At 40.7% G+C, this 23,997-nt stretch overlaps 1 protein-coding gene across 5 annotated transcripts in view; it reads left to right on the top strand.

The window, feature by feature from the left end:
• The first annotated feature begins 648 nt into the window (after positions 1-648).
• Positions 649-23,997, top strand: part of RNF216 (ring finger protein 216) — a 210,443-nt gene continuing 187,094 nt past the window's right edge. For 2 of the 5 annotated variants that reach the window (XM_053556827.1, XM_053556826.1), the window contains exons 1-3: positions 734-841; positions 17,281-17,416; positions 21,197-21,330. In XM_053556827.1, the coding sequence (XP_053412802.1) occupies positions 17,350-17,416; positions 21,197-21,330 (201 nt within the window). In that variant the 5' untranslated portion in view covers positions 734-841; positions 17,281-17,349. Of the gene's footprint in view, positions 842-10,321; positions 10,421-14,187; positions 14,301-17,280; positions 17,417-21,196; positions 21,331-23,997 lie in introns of those variants that run through there. The other 3 variants (XM_053556824.1, XM_053556823.1, XM_053556825.1) reach the window with 3 other exon arrangements.

The raw sequence follows: 23,997 nt of genomic DNA, 5'->3' as shown, positions 1-23,997 counted from the left end.
GCCTGACTCAGGGGCTGGCACCCTACCCACTGATCTACGAGCGCTGCCTCTTGCTGTTTCTTGCATACGGGTCACATTTCCACCTCAGGGCCTCTGCCCATCCACACCCTTTGCCTGCAGTGTTCACTTCGTCGCCTCATTCAGCTTTCTGTCAGAACGAACTGCCTTCCCTGACCACACTCTCTACCACTTTTCTTGCTATTATTTGTTTCCTGCTTGCATTTTTGCCTGAACAAACCCTTGTTGAGCCTGTATTTCAGTTACTGACTTTGCAACTAAAACATAAGTTTCATGAGAACAGGGACCCACTTCACTGCTGTATACCTTGTTCCTAGAACAGTGCCTACACGGAGGAAGCCCTGAGAATATATTTGTTGAATAAATGACTTGCCAAAGGCAACGGGGCAAACAAGTGCATATCCAGCAGATTTCCATGGCCACCTGTCCCTGCACCCATTTCACCTGTAGGGAGATAGTGACGCCTTGTGGGACGCGGGGGACGACGGGGAGGGGAGTTGGTTCCTTTCGTCCTCCCGCCTAATGGGGGAGTCAAGACTCTGCAGGTGAGCCCGGAAGCGGGAGCGGCTAGGCGCCCTCTCTATGGTCCCGTTCCTCAGGTCCCTCCTCCCTAGCGCCGGGCGTACCTCTATGGTTCTTCCTGTTATTAGTCGGGAGGGGGCGCTGTGCGCAGGCGCGGGGTGACGCCGCAGCAGGGCCGGAAGAAGCGCAGCTGTTCCCTCCGCTGCGGCGACGGAGCTGTCGGCGGCTGCTCCTGGTAACTAAAAGCCGCGGCGGCGGAGGCTGCTGAGCCCGCCTCGCGAGCTGGCGAGTTGAGTGGCGAGTAAGTGTCGGCCGCGGGGTGCGCCGGGGCACCGCGGCAGACCTTGTGAGGCAAGGTGGTCTCTCCCCAGGTTATCTCCATTAAGCCCCGGGGTGGGGGCGGGGGAGGGAGAGCGTAAGGTCCGCGGAGCCGGGAGGCGAGGGCCGAAACCCGGCCGTGCCAGAGTTCACTGTGGGCGCCGCTGAGCCGCAAGCAGCGGGGACCAGCGGCGAGCCGAGCGACAAAGGCGCTGGGCGTCCGGGCGACCCCTCTCGCGGCTCCCTCCACTTCGGGAAGTTTCGCGGGCCGCCCCTCGGCCTGCTGTGCGGGGGCGACAGCTCTGAAAGACCTAGCTTCCTTCGGTGGCCCCTTCGCTTTCCTCTGTTGGAACCGAAGCTGCCACAGGAGGCAGTGTCCGTGCACCCGACCGCGGCCTGGAGAAGCGGAGGGAGATAGTGACTTTGAACTCCAGCTTCGGCTCCCAGCGGGTGACGGCCAGTCGTTTCCACCTTCTGCCTTCAGTTGTTAAGGGGGTGGGTGTCACCAGCACTCAGCGAGGAGACAGCAAGTGCTTCAAAACCCTTCTACAGCGCGGATAGAACTAGTCCAGCTCCTGTTCCCGCAGCGCCTAGCACGTGCTTGGGCGCTGGTTGGGAGCGAGGCCGATATGCGCGTGCCAGGTGCCTTCATGCCGGGTAGAACGAAGATTGGAAACTTAGGGCAACTTGTAACCAACCTCGGAGTACCTATAACATGCCAGTTCTATTCTAGGGCCGGATCTCCGATATAAGTCTGGGGGGTGGGGGTGGGGTTCCTATTAATCACTGGTACCCTGTGGTAAGTGCCTTGGTAGCAGTTGCCCTGAGCACTTTGATTTATCCTCCTGTGAGAAAGTGGAGGACTGGGAAGATTTTATGACACATCTCAATTTAGTAAGCTTACTTGTAGGGAAACGGCCAAGAAATGGTCTAGCTTTGCTTTGGGTTTTGTATCCGTAATTTATTGTGCCTCAGTGTAGGGAGTGGTGGTGAATTTGAGGAAATGGCTAGGGAGTTTGTACACCCACATCCTGTAAATCCCATGACTAGAGGCTTTAGATTTTATTCTGGAGGTTAGCAGCTGATAGAAGAGAACTCTTGAAACCCTCATAAAGAATGATAAAGACTGAGGTATGAATCATAGAGACTGAGAATTTTTGAAATTGAGGTATGAATCATGGAGACTGAAAATGTGAGACAGCCTATTTGCCAATTATAATATGAGCTACTATTTAATGTGTTTACTAAATTTTAGGCTTTACTATATTCTAGATCTTTACAGATGGCCTGAATCTTGCATCTGACAATATCATATTTGCATTATTGTTAATAAAAATAGAACAAAATATACACTCCTAATAATGTGACACACTGTTCTAAGTATTTTCCATATATTAACTCTTAATTCTCTCAATGACATGGCGTCTGTTATCTTTATTTTATTTATATTTATTTATTTTTGAGACAGTCTCTCAAGCTGTTGCCCTTGGTAGAGTGCTGTGGCATCATAGCTCACAGCAACCTCCAACTCTTGGGCTCAAGCCATCCTCTTGCCTCAGTTTTCTATTTTTAGTAGAGACAGGGTCTTGCTTTTGCTCCAGCTGGTCTCGAACTTGTGAGCTCAAGCAGTCCATCAGCCTCAGCCTCCTAGAGTGCTAGGATTACAGGCGTGAGCCAGCGTGCCTGGACTGTTATCTTTATTTTATAAGACAAACTGAGAGGCTGAAAAATAACCTATCTAGTCACAAAACTTGTAAGGTCAGAGCTGGAACTTGAACTCAGTTTTGTTATGGAGTTAATGCCCTTACTTATCCTGCTATACCAATGAATGCTGTTGATTCAGAAAGTACTTATAGAGCATCTACTTTGTGCCAGGCAGTTATGTTTTCAGGCTTTGGAAGCAAGTAAGACCCACAATGCTGCCTTCTGGGAACTAAAGTTTTAGCAGAGGATACCAAAATTAAACATAGTTTCCTAAAGGCATGAAATTATTGTTGTGGTAAGTACTTTTCAGATATGAGGGAATTGTGATTGAACTGGGGGGAGGGGAGGCAATTATCTAGGAAATAGTCCAGAAGGTTTTTCTGTGAGGATGAGTGTGTAAAAGAATCTGAAGGATGAATAGAGTTGATTCCATCATAGAATCAGTGAGGAAGAGTAATCCAGCCACAGAAGAAAAGCCTGAAGTGAACAAAGAGGCGTGGCCTGTTAAAAGAACTGAGCTGTTGTTATGGGTGAATGGGGGGAACGTATGAAGTGAGTCTGTGACAGCAAGGTTCATAGGATAGGATTGCAGTGTTTTGTAAGCCCTGGTAAAGATTTTGATTCTACCATGTGAGAGTTGTGGTCTTAAAAAAATAACTCTTCAGTGTAGAAATATGTCAGAGGGTGGAGCCTACAAGGCAGTAGTTGGAATAAAAAAGGGCAGGGTGTCCTGAGTTCACAAAAGATTTGATTCTAAAATGATTACTGGAAACATTGATTTTGCCCTTTGAGGATGAGGATGTGCCTACTTACCTGTTCTAGTTGCTAAACCAATTTTCAGTTGACAGTTGAGGAAAATATTGTTTTATGTTAGACTAGCCCACCCACTGAAGATTTTAAATTTAATTTTTGGTTTAAAACCTTTCCTATTGTGGAAAGACACTGATAACAGGATTTTTAGAGCTCTCTTAAACTCTGTTTAAACTCTACACTATTGTTTGCATAATATATCTGTAATTATCAATGTTATTTTCCTTTAGTTCCATTTTGTCTATGTATTAAAGTTAACACATTGTGTTTTCTTATTATGAACTCATCATCTGCCTTGCTCTTCCTTAATAATGTCATCATCCCGTAGTCACCTGATCTCTACATCTAGGTCAACTTTGACTCCTTCCTTCCTCTTACCTTGATAGATAGTTACATACACAAGTCCTGTTGGATCTAACTTTGTAGTTAGCGTTTTGTGTTTTTTTCCTCCCCCTATATACTGTTATCTCTAGTTCAGACTTCACTGGCTCTTGTTTCCTGGCATCAGATGTTTCCCACAGGCTGTCCCACACGTTGCTGCTAGGTTGATTTTTCTTTTCTTTTTTTTTTTTTGAAAGAGTCTCATTCTGTTGCCCTGGATAGAGTGCCATGGTGCCATAGCTCACAGCAACTTCAAACTCCTCAGTTCAAGCAATCCTCTTGCCTCAACTTCCCAAGTAGCTGGGACTACCGGTGCCCGCTACAGTACCCAGCTTAGGTTGATTATTCTGAAGAACAGCTGTCATTCCATTGTTTCCCATTAGCTAGAAAATAAGATTTGAGCTGTTTTGGTTATCTGTTGATGACCTTACAAACCACTCTAGAACTTCCTGACTTCATACAGCAGTTTTCTTTGTTGACAGTTTTGAGTTGAGATTGGGAAGGATTCACCTGGGAGGTTTACCTCTGGTCCATGTGCTGTTATAAGAGCTGGCCAGTACTGGAAGATCCACTTCCAAGATGGTGTCTTCCATCACATGCCTCATCAGAGACTGCTGGAAGGCTGGGCTCAGCTTTCCCTCTCCATGTAGTGGCAGAGCTTTCTCTGTGGTCTTTCAGCAGAATATTCAGACTTCTTACCCTGTGGCTTTGGGAGCCGTAAGTGAAAACTGCTGTCCTGTTAACAGCTAAGCCTGGATCTGGCACAGTGCTCAGTTTAGTTTGTGGCTGTCCCTGCTAAGCCTTCCCTGACTGCCTGCCTTTTCTCGGCTGAAGTAGTCTGTTGCACCGTTGACTTTATGGTGTACTTAATGTTGTGCGTATTTTCTCTTACTGATGAAACTCTGAGTTCTTGAAAGCAAAATTCATGTGGAATTTTCCCTGTATTCCTCATGATGTATAACAAATACTTGTTACATTAAAAAGTATAAAAATTTGTTGTCTAACAGATTATTATATAAAAGACAGGACAGTCATCCCTCCATATCCACGGGCTTTCCTGTATTAACTTTTTGTTGTATTGATTTAATACTGGTTAAATATTAGCACAGGTTTATAAAGGTTGACTATCCAAACAATGGTTAAGATATGCACTAGTAATTGAATGAAAAGCAATAATCATTTATAGACACTTAGAAAACATGCTAGAAAGAGGTCTTATGGGTGTTCTGTTCCTTTGATTAAATTTGGAAGCCTTTACCCCATATCTGTGTTGTAGAAGTAACTCTCCAAATTACTCTGGAGAGCAAGGACACTACAAAACTCCAGGATCATGCAGTATTATTTTAGGAACATTTGGAAGGAAAAATGGAGGAGAAAGAGAAGAAGATGATTTGTCTGAGACAGACTGAAGCATTCTGGTCATAAGGAAGTGAAGGTGCAATTTTGAAAACCAGAAAACTGGATGAAAAAAACATGGGTGGTGTCGTCATTTTTTTCCTGTTTTCCAAATTTACCATGATGGGCAGTAGTTGGTAACTGAAGGAAATGCTAATTAAACTTGTTGCTTAGGGCATGTTACCTGACTTGTTATCTGGCTATGATGAACAAGAACTCCAGGCTTTGACATAGGAAGATGTTTTTGGAGCCACTCATTCAGCACTTGTACTAGGCACTGCAAATATAGTTGTGAGCAAGACAAATCAAGAATATTTAGAAAAAAAGAGTTGAATTAAGAACACTTTCTTATTGTATGTTGATTCATTCCTACAAGGAACAGAAGGAGATAAAAAGGTCATTAGGACAGTTGGAGATAAAAGAGAACATGGAATTGGGTGGCACCTGTGGTTCAAAGGAGTAGGGCACAGGCCTCATATACCGGAGGTGGTGGGTTCAAACCTGGCCCCGGCCAAGAAAAGAACATAGAATTGTCGTTTAATTTTCTTAAAGCTTTACAATATAAGAGTACTATATACAGTAGAACTTCCATAGTTGACCACCTCCTTAAGTTTGACCTAATTTTCATAGATGGGATGTGCACACATATACGTTACCAGTACAGTGGGCCTAGTTCCTTATGTGAACTACCTCTGTATGTTAAAGACCAGTTTGTTAAAGTCCATTGAGTGGTCAACATACTGTATAAGCTCAATAATAAAATGATGAAATGTATGATGATAGGCTGGTCATGGTGCCTAACACCTGTAAACCTAGCACTCTAGGAGGCTGAGATGGAAGGATTACTTGGATTTAGGAGTTGAAGACCAGCCTGAGCAAGAGTGAGATCCCATTTCTACTAAAAATAGAAAAATTAGCCAAGAATTGTGTTGTGTGCCAGTAGTCCCAGCTACTCAGGAAGCTGAGACAGAAGGGTTGCTTGAGCCCAGGAGTTTGAGGTTGCTATGAGCTAGGCTGAGGTCATGGCACTCTAGCCTGGGCAACAAAGACTCTGTCTCCAAAGGAAAAGAAAATCTGGTAACGGGTTCTAATTTATAAGCATTAACCCGTATCTTCAACTAAAGAGTATAATCAACGTAAGTGTACTTATGGTAATGTTTATAATAAAAAGAGGCAAAAACTGATATACTATTTCTTGGATGGCATTTTCTATTTCTAGACTCCACTTTTATCTGTTTTCTTCAGCTTTTTCATCAAGAAGCAAACAGTGAGACTTCTATATGGCTTCTTCTTCCAGAGGAAAAATGAAGTTCCTTTTGAGTAGGAAGTAAAAATTTTACTGTGACTAGTTATCATACTGGTGAAGTGTAACTTACTTGGAAGGAGAAAATAAAGGTTCTACATCTGTCTTTAATATCAACTCTTCTTAATAAACACTGCACATGATGTGTACTTGTGATAGTGATATTAGAGTTCCTATTTTGATTGCATTTACCATATACAAAGTGGATTCTAGTCTTTTATTTAATCTTCGACACAGCCTTACAAGGTAAGAAGAATAGCTATTTCCATTTCACACATAATAATAGCGGTGATGTCATACTTCTATGTGCCAGGCACTATGCTAAACACTTTTATATATGTGACTCAATTTTTTTATGTTTAATTTAATGTATCTTTTAGAGGCATAGTCTCTGTCACGTAGGCTGGAGTGCAGTGGCATGATCACAGCTCACTGCAGCCTTGAACTCTTTGACTCAAGAAATCCTTCTGCCTCAGCCCTCCTGAGTAGCAAGGACTACAGGTGCACATTGCCACACTTGGCTAATTTATTTTTTCTGTAAAAGTGGGGTCTTGCTCTTGCCCAGGTTGAAGAGTGTGGTAACTGTTACCAGGTAAAGTCGTTCTGCCTCAGCCTTTAGAGTGATAGAACTACAGACCTGCTCCACCACACCTGGCCTCAATTAATTTTAAAACAACCATATTGTTTTCATTTTATAAATGAGGAAACTAGGCCCAGAAGATTAAGCAGTTAACCCAGAGCCAGTTTTTAAATGGTAAGACTGAGATTTAAACCTAGATTGTCTAATCTTAAGCCCAGATGAAAGGAAGTTAAATGAACCTGTTGCAGAGACCTACTTCTAGTCAAGAGTAGAAATTCCATCATCAGACTTCCTTTTTCACAGGGGCCACTCATGAGGAGTTTTTTATTTAATTTTTTGAGACAGCGCCTTACTTTCTTGCCCCCAATAGAGTACCATGGCGTCATAGCTCACAGAAGCCTCAAACTCTTAGTCTCAAGTGATCCTCTTGCCTCAGCCTCCCAAGTAGCTTGGACTACAGGTGCCCATCACAAAGCCCAGTTATTTATTTATTTTTATTTATTTTTTATTGACAGGGTCTTACTCTTGCTCAAGCTGGTCTTGAACTCGTGAGCTCAAGTGATCTGCCAGCCTTGGCCTCCCAGAGTGCTAGGATTATAGGCATGAACCACACTGCACCTGGCCAGTGAGGAATTTTTCAAAGCACTACTAATCTACATAACCACAAGTTTGACATTCTAACTAAATGAGGTATAAAATGAATCACATTTCCCTTTGATTTCCAGTGTTAAAGTGAAGGAAGCTAGATGAGGTAAAATATAAGAAATTTTACTGTTGGAATTAGTGCTCAAAATACTTTTTAAAAATCTCGTTTGAAAAAAGTAAAGTACTTGATGCAATTCAAATTTGATAGCAGGGCTTTTTCCTCTGCTATTTAGTCAATGTTGTTATTTTAAGTAAGAGACCCTAACTATGGTTAGCTTTGTAATTTTTACAAATTGGGATACTTTTGTTCAGTTAACAGATGCCAGAAAGTTCTATTTAAAGCTTTAACATAATTTCGATGTTCTTTATGTAAAACTTTGTTGGAAAAATGCTGATACTAGTCAACTTAGCTTTTTATAGACATCATTTAATGAGAGGCCAGGATCTGGGGCTGGTTTCCTCAGGAGCACATGGTTTCTCCTAGGAAGGCAAAGAAGATTGAGATTTTCATAGGAAGAAAAGAGCTAAGTGACTGAGGTCATAGATATGATCTTGGAACTAAAAGGTCCCCATAGCAGTTACAGCGGACCCTCTTTCATGCTTACTTATTGATTTTTATTCCTCGAATTTTCATCAAAGAAAGGAGTTTGAGGCCATCCTGAGCAAGATCAAGACCCCGTTTCTACCAAAAATAGAAAAACTAGCCAGGCATTGTGGTGAGTGGCTGTAGTCCCAGGTATTTGGGAGGCTGAGGCAACAGGATTCCTTGAGCCCAAGAGTTTGAGGTTGCTATGAGCTATGATGTCCTGGCACTCTACCCAGGGCAATAGAGTGAGACTCTGTCTTAAAAAAAATAAAGTAAAATAAAATTGTTTTTTATGAGGCATAAGGAAGAAGTTTTCACTCCCTACACCAAATATGGCTTTTAGAATAGTATCATGTGGCAAAAAGATCATGTTTCCCAGTGCTTTACAGTGCCACTTTTGTCATAAATCAAACATCCATTTATGAATGAACCTATCCTGGACTCTATTCAGTTGGTCTGTTTTTCTCTTCTGTTAATAAACATTGTCTTAATTACTATAACTTTATATGAAGATAATATTTGATAGTATAAATCTTCCATCTTTTGTTTTTCTTTTTCTTTTTTTATTGAGACAGAGCCTCAAGCTGTCGCCCTGGGTAGAATTCTGTGGCGTCACCGCCCACAGCAACCTCCAACTCCTGGGCTCAAGCGATTCTCCTGCCTCCGCCTCCCAAGTAGCTGGGACTACAGGTGCCCACCACAACACCCGGGTACTTTTTGTTGCAGCCATCATTGTTTGGCGGGCCGCGCTGGATTGGAAATTGCCAGTTCAGATGTATGTGGCTGGTGCCTTAGCCACTTGAGCCACAGGCACCGAGCCTCTTTTTTTCTTTATGAATGTTTTGGTTATTCTTGGCTCTTTGCATATTCCAGTAAATTCTAAAGTCATCTAAGTGGTATATATTCATTTTTTTAAATTTGAGATCATTAGTATTAAATTCATAAATCGATTGAGAAAGAACGAGCATCTTTATAAAACTGAGCTAACTCACGAATGTAGTTATATCTCTACATTTGTTTAATCTTTAATTTCTCTCAGTAATGTTTTATAGTTTTCAGTGTAGAAGTCTTGCATATCATTCATTATATTTATTCCTTGGTATTTATTTGATGGTTTTTTTAGAGCTACTTTAATATCCTTTTTAAATGTCATTTTCTAATTGTTTCTTACTAGTAGTGTTCATTCTTGTATCACAAGACCTTGTGATTCATTCACCTATTCATTCCAGTTGTATCTCTTCTGTACAGTTACATGCGGATGTATAGAGTGCAAAAAAATACATACACATCAGACTTCCTTTTCCACAGGGGCCACTCATAAGGAATTTTTATTTAGTTTTTTGAGATAGTGCCTTACTTTCTTGCCCCGAGTAGAGTGCTATGGCGTCATAGCTCACAGCAGCCTCAAAGTCTTAGTCTCAAGTGATCCTCTTGCCTCAGCCTCCCAAGTGGCTGGGAAGAAACTGTTAAATTTGTAATACTCAAGTTATGTTTGACTTCTGCAATTACAAGAGATGCTCAATGTGACTTGTATTCATCTTTTGTTATTGGTATATGCACATGTATTGAGTATTACAAATTTTATTTATTTATTTATTTTTTTTTTGTAGAGACAGAGTCTCACTTTATCGCCCTTGGTAGAGTGCCGTGGCCTCACACAGCTCACAGCAACCTCCAACTTCTGGGCTTAACCAATTCTCTTCCCTCAGCTACCCGAGTAGCTGGGACTACAGGCGCCCGCCACAACACCTGGCTATTTTTTGGTTGCAGTTCGGCCAGGGCTGGGTTTGAACCTGCCACCCTCGGTTATATGGGGCTGGGGACCCACCCACTGAGCCACAGGTGCCTGAGTATTACAAATTGAATACAGTTTTTTTCCTTTCTTAAAATGTGGATACATTTTTGGCACCCTTTGTAAACTTGTCCTGTGAGAACAATTGTATTCTTATATAAATTCCAGAATTTTTATATTTACTTTGCATTTCATAATTCATTTGGAATTGTCTTTTATGTATTGTATAAGGAATAGACAAAGATTGATTTTTTTTTCTTCCCATAGAGATAGCAACTTGACCAGCAACATTTATTGAAAAGACGGTTCTTTCTCCCCAGCACGCTGCAGTGGCACCTTTGTTGTAATGTGGGTGGCTGAATATAGGTGGGTCTTTTTCTGAACTCTATTCTACTTTATTGTCTGTCTTTACATCAGTATCACAGTCTTATCATCTGTAAATAATAGCACTGATTTCTTCCTTTCAACCTGATATTTTATTTCTTTTTTTTTTTTTATTTTTTATTTTTGTAGAGACAGAGTCTCACTTTATGGCCCTCGGTAGAGTGCCGTGGCCTCACACAGCTCACAGCAACCTCCAACTCCTGGGCTTAAGCGATTCTCTTGCCTCAGCCTCCCGAGCAGCTGGGACTACAGGCGCCCGCCACAACGCCCGTCTATTTTTTGGTTGCAGTTTGGCCGGGGCCAGCGCCCTACCGACTGAGCCACAGGCACCGCCCGATATTTTATTTCTTTGTGTTCCCTTACTCTGCTTGCTGTAACCTTCAGTACACTTTTTTTTTTTGAGACGGAGTCTCAAGCTATCACCCTGGATAGAGTGCAGTGACATCATAGCTCACAGCAACCTCAAACTCTTGGGCTTACGTGATTCTCTTGCCTCAGTCTCCCAAGTAGCTGAGACTACTGGTGTCCACCACAATGCCTGGCTATTTTTTTCTTGCAGTTGTCATTGTTTAGCAGGCCCAGGGCAGGCTTGAACTCGCCTGCATCAGTGTATATAGCCAGCACCCTACCCACTGAGCTACAGGTGCTGCCCTCTAGTACACTTTTAAAAGAAACTGAGGCTGGGCATGGTGGCTCATGCTTATAATCCTAGCATTGTGGGAGGCTGAGGTGGGAGGATCCATTGAGCTTAGGAGTTACAGACCAGACTGAGCAGGAGTGAGGCCCTGTCTCTACTAAAAATAGAAAAACTAACTGGACCTAGTGGCAGGTGCCTGGAGTCCCAGCTACTTGGGAAGCTGAGGCAAGAGGATCTCTTGAATTCAAGAATTTGAGGTTGATGTGAGCTATGATGATGCCAGGGTGACAGAGTGAGGCTCTATCTTAAAAAATAAAATACGCATTTGGAACTATAAATTATCCTGTAAGGACTGCTACAACTCTTTTCCACATATTTTGATATATTTTGTTTTCATTATCTTTCAGTTTATTCAATCAAAATAGTTACTAATTTTCATTGTGATGATGATGTTTAGGGCCCTAAGTTTCCAATATTTCAAAATTTCCTGACTGGGTATAGTAGTTCATGCGTATAATCCTAGCACGCTGGGAGGCCGAGGTGGGTGGATTGCTTGAGTTCAGGAGACCAGCCTGAGGAAAGCAAGACCCATATCTACTAAAAATAGAAAAACTAGCTGGGCATTATGGTGGGCACCTATAGTCCCAGCTACTTGGGAGACTGAGGCGAGAGTATCACTTGAGCACAGAAGTTTGAGGTAGCCGTGATGCTACAGCGCTCTACCCAGGGCAACAGTGAAACTCTGTCTCCCCCCAACACACACACACACAAATTACTATTTATCTTTTCTTTTATTGATTTGTCAGATAACATATGGTGTATGATTTCAAGGCCTTGAAATTTGTTCAGGCTAACTTCATGGCTCAGTATTCTATGAATGTTCCTCACACACTTGAAAAGAATATGTATTCTCCAGTTGTCAGCCGTTCAAGTCTTCCGTCCAGTCATAAGTAGATTGGTCTTCCTTAAAGTCTGTTTAAGCTCTATATATTTTGAAGCAATGTAATTAGATTTGTACAAATTTAGGATTGTTGTATTTTCTGTGAGTTGGCCCTTTTTGTTTTTTTTGTTTGTTTGAGACAGTCTCAGTATGTCACCCTGGGTACAGTGCTGTGGCATCACAGCTCACAGCAACCTCAGACCTTTGGGCTTAAGCGATTCTCTTGCCTCAGCCTCCCAAGTAGCTGGGACTACAGATGTCCAGCTATTTCTTTGTCGCAGTTGTTTAGCTGGCCTGGGCCGGGTTGAAACGCACACCCTCGATGTACGTGGCTGGTGCCGTAACTAACCACTGTGCCATGGGCGCGGAGCCAAGTTGGTCCTTTTATCTGGATGAAATCTCCCCACTTGTCTCTAATTATACTTACTGTAATGTTTGCTTTGTTATTAATGTGCTCATACAGTTTTTTATAGGTTTTGTTACATCAAAGAGAGGAAAAGATATACAACATAATTGAAAAGATAATTGAAATTTATCTATAAAAAATCAAATAGGCATTATATAACTGAAGAATACAATATTTGAAATTAAGAACTTATTAGATGAAGTGTTAATGTTCAGTATATGGCTTTCCATATTTTAAACCTTTCAGTTTTCTTATACTTAAAGTGTGTGTCTTGTAAAACACCACTCACTTATGTTCATTCTGATAATATGTTTTTTGATTGCCTCAGTTAGTTTATATAATTTCTGATGTAATTGAACTTTTAAGTGTTTTTTTAGTGGCCTATGTGTTCTTTGATCCTTTATTTCTCTTTTCAGGTATTCTTTTGCAGTGTTTGCTTATTTTTTTATACCATTTGTCTCTTCTATTTGCTGTTTAGATACACATTCTTTTATTATTATTTTAGTGGTTATGAATCTTTGACTTAATTCACTGTACCTTAAATTAGAATTTTTCCATTTCTCCATCACTGCAAGAGCTCTGAGTGTATATATGTACATGTGTGTGAGAGTGAGTTGAGAGAGAGCATGCACGAGTGCACAATCACTCTCACCCAGCCTAGGGTACAGTGGTGTGTTCACGTCTCACTACAACCTCCAATTTCCAGGAGGCTCCTGGCTCAGCTTCCAAATGCTTAGGACTACAGGTGTTCACCACCATACCCAGCTAATTTTTTGTTTTTTTTTTTTTTTTTTTCATAGAAACAGGGTCTCACTGTGTTGCCTTGGCCGGTCTCAACTCCTAGCCTCAAGCAGTCCTCCAACCTTGGCCTTCCAAAGTGCTAAGAACCTTAACTTTTTGACTGTGAAGGACCCCTTTAAGGATTCAAACAAGGTGTTTGTTGCATACGACAGGCCTCATTCATTTTGCAAACAAAAACTTGACAACACATGTTTCTTTTATGTTACCTGGCTTGTCTGTAAGAATCTGTAAGCATCATATGCTTCATTCTCAATATTTTTCACAGTCACGCTTGAAATGACTGAAAGCAACTTGGGTGAATTATTTTAATTAGTAAGAAACCGAAGAATGTCCAGAGTAGTTTGCCATTTGTGTGCCGTAACGGTGGTTCTGATTGCTGCATACCTCAATTGGCACATTTTGTTTCTGAGCTCTTTACAGAGGGTTAAAGCAATTTAACTTCATTTATTTCCCTCCAGCTTTTTGTGCTATTTCAATCATGTATGAAAATTCTACATATATATATATATATATATATACACATATATATTTTTTTTTTTGTGGAGACAGAGTCTCACTGTACCGCCCTGGGATAGAGTGCCGTGGCGTCACACGGCTCACAGCAACCTCCAGCTCTTGGGCTTACGCGACTCTCTGGCCTCAGCCTCCCGAGCAGCTGGGACTACAGGCGCCCGCCACAACGCCCGGCTATTTTTCTACATATATTTTAGAAACCATTATTCATTACTATATTATGCAATCAATATTCTTTTACATTCTAATATGCCTCCTTCTAGGACCATTTTCCTTGAGACTGAAGAACTTCCTTTAGTTTGCTGGTGACAAATTCTTTTAGCTCTTGTTTGTCTGAAAATGTCTTTATTTATACTATTGAAAGATATTTTCATTGTGTTAAAAACTCTAGGTTGTAGCCGGACGTTGTGGCGGGCCCCTGTAGTTCCACCTACTTGGGAGGCGAAGGCAGGAGAATGGCTTGAGCACAGGAGTTGGAGGTTGCTGTGAGCTGTGATGCCATGGTACTCTACCCAGGGCTATTGGCTTGAGGCGCTATCTCAAAAAAACGAAAACAAAACTCTAGGTTGGCATTTTGTCTTCTTTTATAATGTCATTCCAATGTTATTAGTTCCCATAGTTTCTGTTGAAAAGTAGTCATTTGTCTTATGATTGTTCTTTTGAAAATGATGTCTCTTTTGTCCTGTGGCTGATTGTAAGATCTGTCTTGGTCTTACGTCATTTGAATATGATACCCTAAGGTGTGGTTTTCTTTCTTCTTGGGGCTTTCAAAATTTCTAGAACCTGTGGGTTAATGTCTTTCATCATTTTTGTCACATTTACCATCACTTCTTCAAATATGTCCTTTTACCTCTCCAGTCTACATATTTTGATATATTTTATTTTCATTATTTTTCAATTCATTCAGCCAAAATAGTTACTAATTTTCATTGTGATTTCTTCTTTAACCCATGTTTAATCCATATGTTGAAGAAGAAATCCCTCTCCGTCTGTCCAATTACATACTTCATAAATTTTGACTATATCTTTTATACTCCTTTGTTTTCCATTTCTTTTTTCTTGCTCCATTTTAGAAATAGTCTTTCTTGATCTGTCCTCCAGTTTACTAGTACTTTTTTCTACTGTGTCTAGGATGCTGTTTATAAATTCCAATGTTGTTGATATCCTCTTTTCAACTATTTGTCCATTCTTCTCCCATTTTTTAGTATGCAGTCCTTTCTGTGTCCCTATTAACTCCAGCACATGAATCATATGTGGGTTGATTTCTGTTTCTAGTCTTTCCCTTTTGTATTTTTGTTCATTTGTTTTCCTTTGTTCCTTTTAGCTGTGTGTGTATATATGTTTTAGTCAGACATGGCCTTATAATTTTTTATCAGAAACTGGACATTATGGCAAAGAAAGTTAGAGGCTCCAAATGATCTTCTTTCATTGGGGTTTAAGGTTTTTAGGTGGGAAAATTGAGTACTGCCCAGTCATCTTGATACTGTCAAAGTTTGGTTTTAGGCTTTTGTAGGTCTGTTTTAATTTTGCTCTTAACCCTTAAGGCGTGGCTCTCCTAGGATCTCAAATAAAAGCTCAAGAGTATTTACCAAGCCCCTTCCACTTTGGGCTTGACCTCCATCATCTTTCAACAATACATTTGCTGAGATTACTGCTCAGCTCTTTAACCTTCTGCTCCTAGATTATTTGGAGTCTCATCCTATATGTATGCAGCATAGGCCAGCAATTTGGGGAGGATTAATATGCAGATTTGGGGAGATCCTCTTTTCTGTGCATTCCTCCTTGCTAGGGTTTTGAAAGTTTCAGGTACTTTGAAGTCCCAAACTTTGATCTTTTGACTCCTCAGACAATTGAAACTGCTGCTTCTGCCTGGGCTCCATTTTCTCACCTGTATGAGTTGAGAAATACCTTTTGGGGGTGGTGGTGGGAAGAATCCACGATGAATGTGTCCTGCCCTGATTTTTCAAGGATCAGAGCCCCTGTAATCCTGCCTCCTAGTTTTTTCCCATTGCCTTCAAAGAATTGTTTTATATATTCAGTCTTTTATAACAGATATGTAAAAAACAATAAAGGATTGTTCTAATACCAGCTACTTTGTCATGGCCAGAACCAAGTACCCTGTAAACTAAGCATAATAATTGTGCCAGCCTTATAGGGAGGGTTGTGAGCATTAGATGAGTTGTGTATGTCAGGTGCTTAGAAAAATGCCTCATTTTAGCTTGTAATCTTATCTCTGTTTTCCTATTGAACAAGAGCACAGATGTTGTCACAGTTTAGCTGTCTGATGAGTATCATTCCCTCAAAATATACTTATGAGTGTGTAGAATTTTAATTTTATCTTTTAAACATTTCTTTTTAAGGTGTGCCATACTCATTGGTTGCCTAAAATTCAGACCCTGTTTCACCATTTTCTGTACTGTATATATTGTTTCTGTAGTCATCCTGCATTAGCTCAGGCTGACTAATACCGTAGACTGGGTGACAGTTAAAACAAATTTATTTTCTCACAGTTTTGGAGGCTGGAAATTTGAAAACTGAGTTCCAACATTGTTTGGTTCTGGTGATTTCTCTCTTCCTAGATCACAGACAGTTGCCTTCCCCCTAAGTTCCCACATGATGGAGAGAAAGAGCAGTGGCCTGGTGTCTCTTCTAAAGGTGCTAATCTTTCATCTTGAGGTTCCATGACTTCATCAAAATCTGCTTACCTCCCACAGGCTACAAATAGGCTCACATTACAGGCCCACATTGAGGGTTAAGATTTCAACTTAGGCACAGGTGATACAATTCTGTCTAGGGGTACCATCATTCTCTGAATTCATGTTTCTTTTCCATGAGGTCCATTTTTTTTTTTTTTTTTTTTTGAGACAGGGTCTCACTTTGTAGCCCTCAGTTGAGTACTATGGCGTCATAGCTCACAGCAACCTCCAGCTCTTGGGCTTAGGTGATCCTCTTGCCTCAACCTCCCAAGTAGCTGGGACTACAGGCACCTGCCACAACATGCCTGGCTATTTTTTGTTGCAGTTTGGCTGGGGCCAGGTTTGAACTCGCCACCCTCAGTATATGGGGCCAGCACCCTGCTTACTGAGCCACAGGTGCCACCCTGAGTTTGTGTTTTCTTAAGGCATGTTTTCAGCATAAGCTTTGAATGTTTTCTTGACCAGATATTTTGGAAGAGTTTTGATATCTCATTTTTTTCTCTGTTTTTTTTTTTTTTTTTTGAGACAGAGTCTCTAACTCTATTGCCCCGGTTTGAATGCATGACATCATCATACCTCATAGCAACCTCAAACTCCTGGGTTCAAGTGATCCTTCTGCCTCAGCCTCCCAGGTAGCTGGGACTAGAGGCGCCCACCACAACGCCCATCTAAGTTTTTTTATTTTTAGTAGAGATGAGGTCACAAACTCTTGCTCAGGCTGGTCTCAAAGTCCTGAGCTCAAGGGATCCTCCCACCTTGGCCTCAAGGAGTGCTAGAATTATAGACATAAGCCACAGCTCCTGGCTGATCCTCCCTCATTCTTAATGTTCTTCTTCTTTTCTTTTTCAGACCCTTTGGGACAGATGGCCGTCATGTTTAGATATTAGTAATCACATATGTATATGTCTGTATTTGAAAATGGCAGAGGGAAACAACAATGAAGAGGTAATTCACTTAAACAACTTTCACTGCCATCGGGGACAGGGTAAGTTAGTTCCTTTTCACTTTCTCCCTTTCCTCACTGCTTTTTCTTTTACTATTGTAGCTACACCTTTGAAGTGAACCTGTTTTGTCCTGTTTAGAATCCAGAGACAGTTCATATTTAGACCTTAGAACATTAGGCACAGAAGGACTTGTCAGACTACTAGAATTGTGTTAAATGATGATAACCTGCTGGTGTGTTTAAAAATCATCTATCAGTAGTAAATTAATAAGCTATTACCAAAAAAGCTATGAATATGCAGTCATTGGGTCTTAAGAGGTGGGATTATGGGAACAGCATCAGTTTATGGTTTTTGGAGGAAAGGTGACCACAAAGGAGCACTTTCCAAGGCCTGTGTGATCTAAAGGACTGTAAATGCTGCTGATATAATCTTGCCCTCACATAATGCTTAAATTATTTTTTGCCAAAAGATTCTGAATTCATGTATTTTAGGACATGTACTTTTTTGTTTTATGGTATGTAAAATATGGGAAAATTCATTGATTCACAAAAGGAAGAGTACCTGCATTTCAATAATATTCTTAAATGTATATGAAATTTCTGTCAAATCTCAATTCACATTTATACTTGGACCAAATTTATGTTTATTTTTTGTTAAGTATAAATTCCATGACCTGACCTCTTTTATGAAAGAATCCATGAAAGTTGTCACTCTGGAGACGAGTGTTGTTTCTTTTCTTTTTTTTTTTTTGTAGAGACAGAGTTTCACTTTATCGCCCTCAGTAGAGTGCGGTGGTGTCACACCGCTCACAGCAACCTCCAACTGCTTAAGCAGTTCTCTTGCCTCAGCCTCCTGAGTAGCTGGGACTACAGGCACCCGCCACAATGCCTGGCTATTCTTTTGTTGTGGTTTTTGGCCAGGGCCGGGTTTGAACCTGCCATCCTTAGTATATGGGGCTGGCTCCCTACCCACTGAGCCACAGGCGCTGCCCTGGAGACCAGTGTTGGATTAAATAGGTAGAGGTTTCAAATTACTAAAGAACTAAAAAAAAAACACATTTAATGAATTGAAGGAAAGTATGATGACAATGACTCATGAAATAAAGAATATCAGTAAAGCTACAAATGACTTTTAAAAAGAAAGCTGGGCACAGTGGATTGTACCTGTAGTTGCAACTTTTCAGGAAGCTGAGCTAGGAGGATTGCTTGAGGCCAGGAGTTGGAGACTAGCCTAGGTGATATAGTGAGACCTCATCTTCTTAGAACAAACAAACAACAGCAACAACAAAAAACCCACACATGGAAACTCTAGGAGTAACAAGTACAATAAATAAAATGAAAAATTCACTGTGTATCTGTTCAGTAGCAGATCTAAGCTAGCAGAAGAATAAGTGATGAATAGAGATTATCTGATCTATGGAATAGAAAGAAAAAAAGGTTTTGCACAGAAGCTGGTAATCTAGGACCTACATGTGAACAACTTTATATGAATATTTTTTGTACTTTGTTTACTTGGGTTGGAAAAAAGAAAAAAAAAGAATGAAGAAAAGTGAAGAGTCTTGGTGAATTTGAGCCTCTATAACATGTAATGAAAGACTCAGAAGGAGAAGAAAGAAAAACAGAAGAGACAGAAAAAATATTTAAAGGAATAATGGCTGGAAACTTCCTAAATTTGATCAAAAATGTTAATCTGTACATCTAGGAAATGAACTCCCAAGAAGAATAAATACAAAGAGATAACACCTAGACTCGTCTTTATCTTTTGCCTGGGTAACTGTGGCTTGTCCTTTAGCTACATGGAAGAAGAAATATAGAAGTTCCTTTGCTTACGGAATAGACTGAATTACCTCTCATTTCTGCTCTCAGAAGTATCCTATGCTATCTATTTCTGAGCTTTTCTCGGATTCAGCATATATTAGGCCACTTTTGTCAGCTCTACAGGCTGTGGTTTTGAGCCTTCTCCACTTTACTAAAGTACTTCCTTTCTGTCAATATGCTGTTTTTCAGAATTTTGTTGAGTTCTCTTACCTGCTATCAGTTCTGTTCTTATCTTTGTTGTACTTGAGGGTTTATACCTTACTGTCATTTTAGTGGAGTTTTAGGAGGTGATAGTGATAATCACTTGGATTCCTGCTGCCATGTTTAACATATAATGTATGTTTCAGTAATGTACATAGCTATGATTTAATAAAAGAAAAATTTAAGGGCGGCGCCTGTGGCTCAGTGAGTAGGGCGCCAGCCCCATATGCCGAGGGTGGCAGGTTCAAACCCAGCCCCGGCTGAACTGCAACCAAAAAATAGCCGGGCGTTGTGGCGGGCGCCTGTAGTCCCAGCTACTCGGGAGGCTGAGGCAAGAGAATCGCGTAAGCCCAAGAGTTAAGAGGTTGCTGTGAGCCGTGTGACGCCACGGCACTCTACCCGAGGGCGGTACCGTGAGACTCTGTCTCTACGAAAAAAAAAAAAAAATTAAAAAAAAATGTATGTTTCAGGTCCTCACTTCAGTTAGTTACATTTGTCAGTGTAAAAACTATTAATAAGCATCTTATCTGAGTTTTGTCAACTAATTATCACAATTCTATTTTAGGAGGGGCATGTGAGGGGGCAGGTCCATAATTATTTTTTTCATTATTTTATTTTTTTTTTTTTTGGAGTTTTTGCAGTTTTTGACTGGGGCTGGGTTTGAACCCGCCACCTCCAGTGTATGGGGCTGGCACCCTACTCCTTTGAGCCACAGGCGCCGCCCAGGTCTATAATTATTTTAAGTAGGCACCATTTTTAGCCTTTTTTTAATGTTGAGGAAGTAGTTGTTTAAAGAAGGTAACAACTCCAATAGCTAGTGTTTGGTAGAGCTGAGATTTAAATTCAGGCCGTCTGACCTTAGATCCTGCTTTCAACTGTTGTCCCTGGTGTCACTGCTGCTTTCTTACAGGAATTAAATGACATCATTGGTTTTTTTATTGCTTTTTAAATTGCAGAGTGCCAAGAAATATATGAGGCATTAAACTCAAGAAAGACGTTACAGCTTTAATGGAGGAATTTCAGAAATTATAATGATGATGCCTCTTTCTTTTCTTACTGTTCTTCTATTCCATTTTTTTTTTTTTTAGGTCACTTAATGCATTTTCTTTTTATTGCCCATTTTGACCTTGACATTCCCATGAAACCAGACAGGAAAAAATACCAATTTGTGTTATCTGTAATTCATATCAAACATGTTCTGTCTTTAGACAGATAAAAGGAAGTAGAGACCTTGAACACAATTTCTACATCTACATGGTTAAACTTTAGTTCCAGTTAAAAGGAAACTAGGAAAGTTAAATTGTTTACTGTCACAGTGCTAAGTGGATGCTTGACTAAAACATTAAAATGTTTGTTTAAATGATCCTTGAAGTTTATGTCTAAAATGAGCAAATTTTAATATTTTAAATTTAAATGAAAATTTTACTGGTTTTGAGTGATAATTTTTTTCAGATCTAGTGTTTCAAATAAAAGTCTTTTATTCCTGAGAGAAATAGAGATGGGTGAGAAGCCATGATTTCACTTTAAAGAAATTGACAGTCAATATTTTATCAACAGATTTCTTCAATACTAGTGTAAGAAAAAGTTGGTGTCTTGAATACAGTAATTGTCAGATTTTCCTTGCAAGTTCCCAAATGTATTATTGACAGAAATCAGCACAGAAACATGACTCTTAATGCTTGAGTGCATGTGCTGCTTGTGGGCTATGCAAGTAGCCTAACATTTTTCATACTGTAATTGAACTAAAGGATTGAATGTGATTGTGCTGGCCTCCTAGTAACAGTGTTGTCTGCCTTCCTGTAGACTGGATCAATCTCAGAGATGGGCCCATCACCATATCTGACTCTTCTGATGAGGAAGGGATTCCGATGCTGGTCACCCCAAATCCTCAGCAACATGAAGAAGAGGACCTGGATGATGATGTCATCCTGACAGAAGTGAGTTTTTTTAAACTGTTGCAAGTTAGTGCTCTAATTTTTCAGCCACTCTTTGGGCTTTATGGAGCAACTGAGAGCACCTGTGTGCCCTTGTTATACATTTCTAAAAACGGCCCCCTCTCCATTCTACCTCATGTCCCTTAGATTTAGAAGCCATATGTTTCAGTCCGTTTTTGAACTAGACTTCTGCACCATTGTTCCATCTGACTATTCATCTACCAGTCTACACTGTCATGATTTCTACCACATTATAATGTATCTTCCTGTTAGGTAGAGTTAAATTCCTTTTTTCAGAATCACATCATACTATGTGTGTGTGTGTGTGTGTGTGTGTGTGTGTGTGTGTGTGTGTATATATATATATATATATATATTTTTTTTTTTTTTTTTTGGAAACAGATTCTCACTCTATTGCCCAGGCTAGAATGCCTAGCTCACAGCAGCCTCAAACTAGTAGGCTCAAGCAGTCATCCTGCCTCAGCCTCCTGAGTAGCTGAGACTGTAAGCACCCGCCACAACACCTGCTAATTTTTTCTGTTTTTAGTAGAGGTGAGGTCTTGCTCTTGCTCAGGCTGATCTCAAACTCCTGAGCTCAAGAGATCCTCCTATCTTAGCCTCCTAAAATGCTAGGATTATAGGGGTGGATCACTACGCCCAGCCCAAGTTGGATATTCTTAACACTTAAAAATAATTCCTTTTTTTTTTGAGACAGAGCCTCAAGCTGTCATTGTCACCCTGGGTAGAGTGGGTAGAATGCCATGGCATCACAACTCGCAGCAACCTCCAACTCTTGGGCTTAAGTGATTCCCTTGCCTCAGCCTCCCAAGTAGCTGGGACTACAGGCGCCCGCCACAACACCCGGCTATTTTTTGGCTATAATTGTCATTGTTGTGTTGGCAGGCCCAGGCTGAATTCAGACCTGCCAGCTCTGTTGTATGTGGCTGGCGCCTTAGCTGCTTGAGCTACAAGCACTGAGCCTAAAAATAATATTTTTATGCAAGTTTTACATTCAGCTTTTTTAGTTGCAGAATACAAATTGATATGTAGATGATCGGCTTGTCTAATCCAAAACAGATCTTATTGTTACATTACAGAACAATTTTTGCAATCTTTTTTAAAGAGACAAAGTCTCAGCCTGTCAACTAGGCTGGAGTGCAGTGGCCTGATCTTAGGTCACTGTGACCTCAAATTTCTAGACTCAAGTGATCCTCTTGCCTCAGCCACCCTAGTAGCTAGGATTATGGACTACAGATGGGCACCACTATACCTAGTTAATGTTTTTTTTTTTTTTTATTTTGGCCGGGGCTAGGTTTGAACCCGCCACCTCCAGCATATGGGACCGGCGCCCTACTCCTTGAGCCACAGGCGCCGCCCGCCTAGTTAATATTTTTAACATTTTTTTGTAGAGTTAGAGACTCACTGTGTTGCCCAGGCTGGTCTTAAATTCCTGGGCTCAAGCAACCCTCACACCTCAGCATCCTGAAGTACTGAGATTAACAGGTGTGAGCCACCACATCCGGCCATTATTGACTCTTTCTAACCAGGAACAGGTTTTGTCTTTATGTATAGTCTAGCCAAAGCACTTGAATGTTTTATATTCCTCAGCCAGAGTATTTTGAATGTTTCTTAATATAGATCTTTTAACATTTGTTGTTTTTTTTCTTAGTCGTTTTATCTTTGACTTTTGTGAATGATGTCTTTTTTCCATTGTGTCTTTTAGCTGTTTTGTTTATTTAAAAAATCTAAAAGTCTGTTGCTCTTTTTTCTTTTTTTTTTCCAGCTTAAAGATCTCAATTGGTTTTTCTGTGATTCTAAAATCAGATAACACTTCATTCCATAAAATAGAGTAAGAGTTCCAAAGAGCTGAGTAGAAAAGTTTGGCTTTAGAGACCAGAATAGGCTGAAGTAAGCAGAAGCAAAGAACAAAGAGCATATTAGTCCTGTCAAAGTTATTTTTCTTATAACATGGGACCAGGAGATAGAACAGTAGAAAAAAGACTAGTTAACATCGGGTTACATCAAAGCTACCTTTTCTGTGCAGGTATTAAAGCAGAGGGAACTTCATTACCATACTGATTGCAGTTTTAGACTGTTTGGGAAACTGGCTATTACCTGTTACATCTCTCTTGCTTTTTTTCTCTCCTGTGCTTAAAGTCTCACTCATGCTCACACTCCTGCAGTCTCTCTCGATTTCTTGGAATGTTAGATCACAACTTAGTTTAGGTTTGATGAGGTGGCACTTTAGCATGGGTAACTCCATTTTGATTTTTAATCTGGTGTTTTGGAGCCTAGTACAGAAACCTAGCCCAGAACAGTGACCTCCTATAATTTTTCCTTTTTTTGAGACAGAGTCTTACTCTGTTGCTCTGGCTAGAGTGTCATTGTGTCATACCTCAAACTCATGGGCTCAAGCAATCCTCCTGCCTTAGCCTCCTGAGTAGTTGGGACTATGGGCATGTGCCACCACATCCGGCTAGTTTGTCTATTTTATAGTAGAGACTGGGTCTCTCTTGCTCAGGCTGGTCTCAGAACTCCTGAGCTCAAGCAATCTACATGCCTCAACCTCCCACAGTGCCAGGATTACAGGTGTGAGTAACCACATCCAGCTGCCTCCTATAATATTTAATAGTTCTCCCCTTTGTGGACAATCAGTGCTACTAAGTTACC

This window comes from Nycticebus coucang, chromosome 12, assembly GCF_027406575.1.
Source record: "Nycticebus coucang isolate mNycCou1 chromosome 12, mNycCou1.pri, whole genome shotgun sequence".
Classification (NCBI taxonomy): Eukaryota; Metazoa; Chordata; class Mammalia; order Primates; family Lorisidae; genus Nycticebus; species Nycticebus coucang.
This window is presented reverse-complemented; position numbering and strand designations above follow the sequence as displayed.